The sequence below is a fragment of the Eriocheir sinensis genome, chromosome 31, assembly GCF_024679095.1.
Source record: "Eriocheir sinensis breed Jianghai 21 chromosome 31, ASM2467909v1, whole genome shotgun sequence".
NCBI classification, from domain to species: domain Eukaryota; kingdom Metazoa; phylum Arthropoda; class Malacostraca; order Decapoda; family Varunidae; genus Eriocheir; species Eriocheir sinensis.
The window spans coordinates 9,268,741-9,278,740 of NC_066539.1; the positions used below are offsets into that span (position 1 = coordinate 9,268,741).

The following is a 10,000-nucleotide window of genomic DNA, read 5'->3' on the forward strand; positions in this document are numbered from 1 at the left end:
TGATTAGAGATTCAATCTCGCCACTCAACCAGAAGGCAGCAAAAAATAAAAAAAGAAAGGCGCATAGGACCGAAGCACCGATATTATGTGCCATCAACTGACCACAACGTCTAGATTTTAGTATTGGCAAATTTTAAGCTTGGCGTTGGTGATTGAGTCCCGGGGCAGCGGGCGGACGACGAGGCGGCGGGTATCATAGCACCTCGGCAAGAAAATGAACAAGCATCGCTCATCCATAAGGAAGAACGAATAAATGTCAAGAACGACTTGCAGTGAGATGACTAGACAAATAGATAGATAGATATAATATAGATATAGATGGATAGATAGATATGCACACACACACACACACACACACACACACACACACACACACACACACACACACACACACACACACACACACACACACTTTGTATCATTCCACTGCAGGACATAGGCCTCTCCTGAAAGTTTCCGTTCGTTTCTGCCATGTGCCTCTAATTTTCAGTCTCGATGTCAACGTTACATACTTTTCTTCATTTCATAACACCATGTGGTGAACAGCCTTCCCGTGGGTAATAGCATAGCAGTTATTTCCCAGACTGTCACTCTTTTCGGCTGCCTCTTGCCCCCTCTTGCATATATTTTCTTGATTTATTGTTATGCAACACCAACATATTATATATATAAGGAGACGGCGAGAGACTTGTTATGGTGTAGTCATTGAGGTGTAGTCATTATAGGTAGAGTCGGCGGGACAAGGCTCAGGTGAAGCAGGAGAGCTGTCAAACGGCCATACTGGTCCAGTCAACAGGTCACGGGAGCACGTATACATGCTTTGCTGTGCCCATGATGTTATTAAGCCCTTAGTACCTCCATGGGTGTGCCCATAAAGGTATTAAGGGTGTGGTCACTTGGGATTCCCCATGGGTGTACCCATTAAGGGGAACTGGGACAACTGGCCGCGGCCACCAAGCCGCCGACCAATTCGCCGCGGCAAACTGGCCGCGGCCAATTGACCGCCGCGGACACATCTGTGATTGTGTTAATAAGACACGAATCTCTTGATGACTGACTCAAGTCGGGGTCATAAGATACGAATCTCTTTAATTTTAATCATTCTGCTATTTGGTAAGCCTAATGGGACCCATTAACTTCCTCCGTTAACCCGCATTTTTATTTTTATAAAAATCATCAGGAGGTGACTGCGATAAGTCTGTGATAGCTCTATGATAGTTGTGATGGAAACGACTGTGTGTTGGGGGAGGTAGGAATGAAGAAAAACAAACCCTGGCCTTGGCATTTGTCCCCATGGAATATTTGAATGAAGCATTTGAAAATCTCTGATGAGCTGCCAGACTAACTTCAAGTGCTTCTTGATTGGTTTGAGGACAATTATGTTGGCTGAAGAAACAAAAGAGGTAATGGCAGACGTGCTCCACATTTTCCACAAGAAATGTGGTAGGTACCTACAGTGGGTGAAGTGAGGACCGCCATCATTTTCCCTCCTCCTTCCTGTCGTGGACTGTTTCTTACCCTTCATTCCCTGCCGCTCATACCCTCAATCTCGTTTCCATGCCATCTCTGCTCCAGGACTACTCTCATGCCCACGTTTATGTGTGGATATTACATGAGAACCGATCTATTCATGATTTGTATAGAGTGAGGAAGAGAAAAAAAAACCAAGACAAAAAAAAGTTATGAGATAGTGATACTCACATTACTCGAATATGCCCAGCCAGGGCTGTCGAGGGCGGAGCGAAGTAATTACATTACGAAGGACAAGACGCGTGTATTTGGATGGCCTCTCCTGTGGCGGATCCAGTTCCATTTGTTGAAGGAACCAAGAAACAGGAGGAAACAGGTAGTGAGCGGCGCGGTGCTCCATCACCAATCAGCAGGTGGTAACGTATTCCTGGGTTATCTTCGCCAAACAGCGAATTTGTGATGTGGCTCGCCTTCACCACGCCACTGATTGGCCGGCCGGGCTGCGCTGTGCTTCATCATCGCTCTTGATCATGTTTTTTTCCTCTTCCTCTCTTCGATAATGCTACTGAAAAATGGTAAAAAAAAACAAAAAACAGTACACTTGCGCCACCAACGCCCCTGAGCCGAGGTGCAGCGAAGAGACGGGTGCGGGAGACGCGTTTTGTAGGGATTTGGTTAAGCATGGACGGATTGGTGACGATTCTCAGCCATTTTGTCACCCATTGCTTACTTCTCCGTCACCTGTCCGTGGCCTCCCCTACTACCCCTTCACCTCCATATGAGAGCTGCTGCTCCCATGGCTGCTCGGCGAGACATTCAATTATATCACATGAGGGAGGCGAAGGAAAACAACAATTAGCCCCTCCCTGGAGCGCCCGTGTGGGCTGTACTCTTGTCCTTCTCAATATGTAAATGAACCTTACGGGAAGAACGGTCTAAAGCTAATAATGACTGCTCTGTCCATAATCAATACATAAATATAGTAATTCAATGTATACCGACTCCTCTCAGCCTGCATGAAAAATTTTATTATAGAAGATGGCAGTCATTTCAGAGTGAGAGATGGGGACTCGTCTTCATCCAGACCGCGGCCATCAGGTCTGCTCGCCGCCATTCTCCTCCCGCTGTGTGCATTTTCACATATTTAGGTACAGACGCATAAATATTTACTTTTGTGCATAAACATATATATTTTATTTATTACACCTAATGGCTGTGAAGACGGTTCATGTTAAAAAACTTGTGTTCCGAGCAGCCCCACCGGCAGCCCCAGACCCAGACCAGGACCCAGCCTGCCGGGGACTGCGGGGCTGCCGTGCCCATCCACCCTCCGGGAGGAGGTAACTTTACACATATTCATGACTTAGGAAAATGCAATCCACATGATACGGTATTGCGTTCACTTCAACACGAATAATCATGCACTACGCAAGAAGGACGGAGTTGTTCAACAGTTGGGATACGTTTTTTGGGGTGCCTGGTCCTGATAGCAAGCCGTCCGCTCGCCCTGTGCCCGGGGCTGGCCGAGGAGGGGGGATGGGGAAGGGAGTGGGGAAGCTGTCGTGAGCCTGATATTAACCTTCTCCTTAATAACCGTGTGACGCAGGAACACTCCCCCGCCGCCCCGCCCCGCCCCAATCCCGCCCCGCTGCGCCCCGGAGAGGCCAACAAAAGGCTTCAGGAGTCACAGAATGATTGTAATCAAGAGTACTTGAAGCAGTTTCTTATTGTTTATAAACTCGCTGCTGAAACCCAGAAAGTTCAGCGAGGGAGCCGAGTCGTCGTGGCCCTTGGAGAGCTTGGCAAGGAGGCGGCATATTGCCCCTCGCCGCGCCACACCTCCAGCAAAATTTGAGATCATGTGCCGCTATTAGCCAAGGTGACCCTATTACCCAGAGTAACTCGCAAGTGGATGACAACACATAATGCTTCTAATTCCCTGGATACAATGAGAACTAATTCACGTAGGTCCATTTATGATAAGCTCTAGTGTTTTGAAAGTGGCGGGAGCAGAGCAGAGGACACGGGGGAGGAGTAGTGAGGCGAGGGGACGAGGGGGGAGGAGAGGGGAGGAAACACACACACACACACACACACACACACACACACAGACTGACCGGTGCCATGCGGGCTCACAGCACTATTTTTAGCTCCTCCAAGACACACCTGTTATTCCGGCCGAGTGTTTACCTGTCGCCCACTGATTAACGCCACCCACTGACCGCCGGCTCCCCATAATGAATGAGGGACAGGAGAGTTACCCCCTCCCCCCCCACATCTCATCTTCCCTCGCCCCCTCCTCTGCTCCTCCTCCGCCTCCTCATTCCCTTAATTCACCCCATGGTTCATCCTCACATTTCCTCTCCTCTTCTTAGCCTCTGTCACACCACCAGGGTTGTCCTTTGCTCCCTGACTTAACTCTTTCCCCCAGTCCTCCTCCTCCTCCTCCTCCGCTTCCTTTTCTCACTCCTACTTCTGTCCTTTACTTGTCTCTGTGTCCGTGTATGTGGGTTCCTTCCTTTTTTGGGGGGTCCTCTGTGTGTGTGTGTGTGTGTGTGTGTTTGCATCCCCGCCTATAGGGCCGGTAGGGTTTCCTCAGGGGCCAGATGGTCGGCTCAAGCCCGTTATGGCCCAGGCAATTTTTATAGTGGCGCCAGTTAAGCTTGGCTCATGCTGCCCCCCGGAACTCATTCTTGATTCACTGGACGGTTTCTTCTAGAGTCCGGTTTGATGGGTGGTCTTCAGGACAGCATGTGGGTAGTCTTAGACCAGTCGGCGGTGACTGAAAAATCCCAGCCGGTAGCGTTGGGATTCGAACCGACGTTGTCCATAGAGTGGTGAATGTGAGACAAGCACGTTAACCACTCAGCCACCGCATACCCACGCCTACCTTTGTGTGTGTTACATTATGTTTTTGTATCTTTCGTCACCCCATTTTCTCTTTACCTTTATCATTATTGTTTTTGCGATTCTCATTCTTATTGTTTATTCTATCTTTTTCCATATATTTTCCTCCTCCTCCTCCTCCTCCTCCTCCTCCTCCTCCTCGACACGCCGCTGAGCCTTCAACACTTCCCATGATCCTCCTTCGAATGGCATTATTTTCCTCAATAAATGACTCGGTGACATAAGGGCGACCTTGGGAGTTGAATGGGGGAGGGACCAGCCGCTCTCCCTCCCTCACCCCTATAAACCCTCCTTCTATTCTTCCCTTCGTCGTCCTCCTCCTCCTACCATCCTCCCTTCTTCCCTAACCCCCCAACCTCCACACACCCTCTCTAGAAAATAACAATAATTTACTATCCCATACATCAGACATCAACATATTTCACAGGGATTATTGTAATTAGAAGCAGCGGTGAGGTGAGGTGGAGTCGAGGGAGTGTAGGCGGGGAGGAGCACAGGGGGAGGGAAGGGGGCGAGGGGGAAGGGCCTGGATTGGGGGTGGGAAGGGAAGCGGCGAGGCAGAGAGGTGAAGAGAACAGCAACATTCTTAAGGTTGTAAATATTATGATGCTGACTACATGACAAATTAATTTACGTACGTTTTTCCTCTTCCTATTCTTTTTATTTTATGGTGGGGAGGGTGAATGGAGGTTGTAAAGTGTGTGTGTGTGTGTGTGTGTGTGTGTGTGTGTGTGTGTGTGTGTGTGTGTGTGCGTGTGTGTGTGTGTGTGTGTGTGTGAGCGCGCCACCTGGTGATATATGTGTATACATGTTAATACCCGTAAAGGTTGGTTGTGGAGGTGTTGGTTAGAGAGAGAGAGAGAGAGAGAGAGAGAGAGAGATAACCTGACACAGAACTCGAAACAGACAACAACAACAACAACAACAACAACAACAACAACAACAACAACAACAGTAACCCAGACAGAGAAACAGAGACCCAGACAGTAAGTTAGACCCAGACCCAGACAGACAGACACACAGATGACCACAAAAAAAAGTGACAGAGAGAGAGAGAGAGAGAGAGAGAGAGAGAGAGAGAGAGAGAGAGAGAGAGAGAGAGATCACGGAAGCTGCGGGCGTCAATGTCCTCTTCTAAGTAACCTGTTGGCACATCGCACACAAGTGAACACCCACACGCGGCCTGGAAAGGACACACCACTTGCCACGACCACCACCACCACCACCACCACCAGCATGACCACCTCCCTTGCCTCCACCTCTGCCCTCTGCTACCTCCTCCTCTACCACCACCACCTTATGTCTTGTATACACACAATAGATGTTTAAATCCACCACCACCATAACCTCCACCACGGTCACCTCCTCCTCCACCTTTGCCCTCCACCATCTCCAGCGCCTCCACAACTTTCTGCAACCTTCTGCCACTGCATCCACCACCATCAATTAACACCACTGTCATCTCCACCTCCACCACCACCACCGAGACTGTCACCTCTGCCTCCACCTTTTCTCTTGCTATTTCTCTCCTTCCCTTGCCCTCCACGACAACTGCCATCTCCACTGTTATCTCCATCACCATCACCACTGTAACTCCCCCACCTCACCCACACACCTATGCTCTCCACCACCACCACCACCGCCACCTTTGCCATAATCACTACCTCCAGACAGCACCACCACCACCAATGCTACATCTCCCACATTACCACCTTCATCACCACCACTACTTTTATTACTCCTACATCTCTACTACTACTACTACTACTACTACTGCTACACGTTCACCTACTACTGTTTCTACCTTCACTCTTACTGCTACATTCACTACTATAGCAATTATTATTTTCTCATTGACACCTCCACTACTACATTCATCATTATCATCCAGCTTGATTAATGTTGATAGGTATCTTGTTTTATTTCAGAAGCTGTTTTTTTTCTTTATGCTTGACTGTCTTCTTTTTTTCTTTCCCCATTTTTTTATATTCTTTCCATCGATCCATTCTCTCTCTCTCTCTCTCTCTCTCTCTCTCTCTCTCTCTCTCTCTCTCTCTCTCTCTCTCTCTCTCTCTCTCTCTCTCTCTCTCTCTCTCTCTCTCTCTCTCTCTCTCTCTCTCTCTCTCTCTCTCTCTCTCTCTCTCTCTCTCTCTCTCTCTCGTGTAAAGGTCATTTTAGGTTCCTTTTCACATATATTCACTCAGACCCTTGCACGTCCACTGAAACAAACTACTTTTTATGCGTCGTCGTCGTCGTCATCATCATTATCATCATCATCAGCTGCATAACGTTCATAGGCCTTTCCCAAACATTTCCATTCGTTACTATGCTGTGCCTCCGTTTTCCCGTCTCGATGTAATTGTTCCATACGCCTTCCTCTGTGTCTTCTGTGTCAGTTATATTCCAGCGTCACTTTTAGTCTATCTGTAGTCAGTCCTCTCTCTCCTTCATTCTTATATTCTGACCATTGCTACTTCTTGATTTTTATTATCTTTACTATATCTTCTACTTTTTTGTTCTCTTAATCACTTGCATTTATCCTTATCCATAACAGTGATTTCTAACACTGATTTCTCCATTCTTCTTTTTTCACTCTCCTTCCCAGAGACTTGGTTAGCGTTCATGTCTCTGGTCTTTAAATCATTTCGGAAAGAACGCACTGATTAAATACTTTTCTATTAAGCTGAACGATAGAGATCCTCTCCTTAACTTACGTTATTTTCTGAAAACCCTCCAACCCAGTCTTATATGTCTTTTTATTCCTGTTTCGAGTGGGCGATTTATTAGTGTCAGTTATCCTAAGTGTACATATCTTATAAGTGTTTCTAGAGTTTCGTAGAAGTGACTATTTGTTCGATTGTAGCATTTTCGTCAAAAATAATTTTCTTCTATTTTTTTTCATCCTCAGCCATGTTTGTAAAGCTTCCCTGTTTATTTGTCCTGTCATCTGCTGCAGCTACATATGTGTACACGTGGTCATATATACTTGTGCACACTCACAGGCAGGCGAGGGAACGAGATAAGCAAACACACAGAGAGAGAGAGAGAGAGAGAGAGAGAGAGAGAGAGAGAGAGAGAGAGACACACACACACACACACACACACACACACACACACACACACACACACACACACACACACACACACACACACACACACACACCTAAGCCTGTACCCTTGCCAATGTTCCAACATACATGGGTAGTCAAACACAAACACAAGGAAAATATCTTATTACGTAAACATGTGTTACATAGGCGTGTGTCGTGACCTCGGGCTGGACACAAGGGCGCAAGATCTGCGATCTGTCCCGCGAGGGTGAGGTGACTCACCCTCGCCGCAAGGGGTCACCACAAAGCTCATGACATGGGGAAGTATTCTGTATCTGGCGACATAAGTTACATTATTTTCTGAAAACCCTCCAGCCCAGTCTTATATGTCTTTTTATTCCTGTTTCTAGTGGGCGATTTATTAGTGTCAGTTATCCTAAGTGTACATATCTTATAAGTGTTTCTAGAGTTTCGTAGAAGTGACTATTTGTTCGAGAGAGAGATGGTTTGTGTGAAAAAGTATTGCAGAGATAGAAAATGAGAGATATAAGGGCATAATCTTATGAGTCTTAGAGCACTGAGACGTCTGTTTATTATTTGGATGCATGAAGAAACATCTTAAAATACACAGAGAAGGAGACAATGAATAGGGCACGGTCTTCTTAAGCCGGACTAGGGAGAGCGGTCGAGACGAAGATGGATGAAAAAACTGGTTGTGTTGAAAAAAAAAATGTCACAGTCTAGCTTTATTTTCTTGCGTTGGTGCAGAACTTAATACTTCTGGCCTGAGGAACGGCCTCTGCTTCGACCAGAGTAGGCGGGAGGCAGGAGGCAGGAGGCGTCGAGGCATTTATCAAATTATCAAAAGCTTGGAGACGCTCTGCCTTGAGCGCCTGAAGCCACCGAGCAGGGTCACGCAACACCTGCCGCCGGGAGGTTCTTGTCACTGCTGTTGGCGCACACACATGGTCGTGGGCGTTGGCTGTTTGACCCCAGGACTTTATCCACCTCGAAGGACTAATGGTTGTGGAGGGGGAGTGTCAGAAGCGTAGGGGTGGTGGTGGAGGTGGAGGGTTGATGGTGCCGGGCAGGAGAGGGGCCTCTTGCCAGGGTTGTAAGGGGGCACGCAGGCAGAGTCGTGAACTTTGGCTAACTGACGCCCTGACTATCTCCACAGCCCTGGACTAGTAGCTGTGGAGGGATAGTATCAGTGGGGTGAAGGTGGAGGGGGTGGCTGGGCCGCTCTAGGGGGAACGGGAGAGGATGCAGCCGCGAGCCGACCGTAGCAGCTTTTTGATTCTCTTTATGATGCGTCGCGTTCCCTCCTTGGTGTAGAGCAGTCCCTCGGGGCGACATTCCTCCTTCTGCTTCTTCTCCATGCAGTTAAGAAACTCCTGCAAGGGAAGTGCAACGGAAATTATACAACTTAAGACAGCAAGACTCTAAAAGGATTCTCAATAGGCTGACGGGACAAAAATACCCAAGGATACATTTTGATGTAAGGGGACTTCAGCGAGTCAGGTCGACTTAAATATGGTAGCTCTCGATAAGACTAATTTAGGTAATTTTGATAAGTGACAACGCAGGAGGGGGGGGGGGCATTAATACTATATTTTTTACGGATGATGGACTCATTCAGCATACGTTATTTGAAGTTGATGATAAGTGTTCTTGTGAAACTGTGTAAATGAGCGAGGCAGGGTGTGTCAACATCTAATATAAAAAACGAAACGTGGATGTGATTAATGAAGCAAGGCGTGGCAGCCAGTGACGGGGCGGGCGGACAGGTGGGTGGGGCCTCACCTCCCGGATCCTGCAGGTGTCCGCGTAGTCCGGCTCGTGCGAGAACTCCTCGATCACCCTCCCGCCACAGGTGTGCAGGTGGTGCGCATGGCACGCCTCGGCGGGCGCCAGGTACCTGTCTGTCAAGTGCTCTGCGGCGGCACGGAGGGAAGGGTCAGCCACGTGGAGGTAACGGAACAGAAAAAAAATTGCAACTGTACTGAAAGTAATCTGTTGAGTAGACCTGAGAAGATAAAATACATCATGGTGTGCTAAGAAAGAAATATTATAAATCGCTTTCAAAAGGTTGATAACATTTTCAGAGACCGGTATCAAAAACACACCGAACACAGCATTGTACCTATAATATAACATCAACCTGATATGTAGTGAGGAAGCGCCCCGTGATGTGTTAAAATTATCAGAAAATATCAGGAAAAGGTTATTAACAGCGTTTTCAGAATACTCTTGGAATTCCCTATCATCCTTCCTTGTGGAGAGCACTAGTTTTGCAGAGTTTTCCCCCTTATTGTGTTTCCTTTTGATTGTTTTCTGATGTAGAAAAAAGGCAAACGCAAAATAAACGGTAAAAAACCCCCATAACCCTGTAGAAAAATAATTTCGTTATCTAGGGTAGAAGAAGAGTATTTGGTATTATTGATATCAGATAATGCTATGAAAAGGACTTCATGAATTATAAGCCATCATCGTTATGTGTAATATGAATAGAAATAAGAAACCAAATAATCATAAAAATACATATACCTGAATGTAATAAGTAATGATTTTAA

The 10,000-nt window shown here is 47.1% G+C and overlaps 1 protein-coding gene across 1 annotated transcript in view; it reads right to left on the reverse strand.

Annotated features, from left to right (window-relative positions):
* Window positions 1–7,595: 7,595 nt before the first annotated feature.
* The window catches only part of LOC127005890 (uncharacterized), a 38,855-nt gene continuing 36,450 nt past the window's right edge, over window positions 7,596–10,000 (reverse strand). The window contains exons 6-7 of the mRNA XM_050875232.1: window positions 9,231–9,361; window positions 7,596–8,821 (exon numbers count right to left, since the gene is read on the reverse strand). Coding sequence (XP_050731189.1) covers window positions 8,672–8,821; window positions 9,231–9,361 — 281 coding nt within the window. The 3' untranslated portion in view covers window positions 7,596–8,671. The remainder of the gene's footprint in view (window positions 8,822–9,230; window positions 9,362–10,000) is intronic.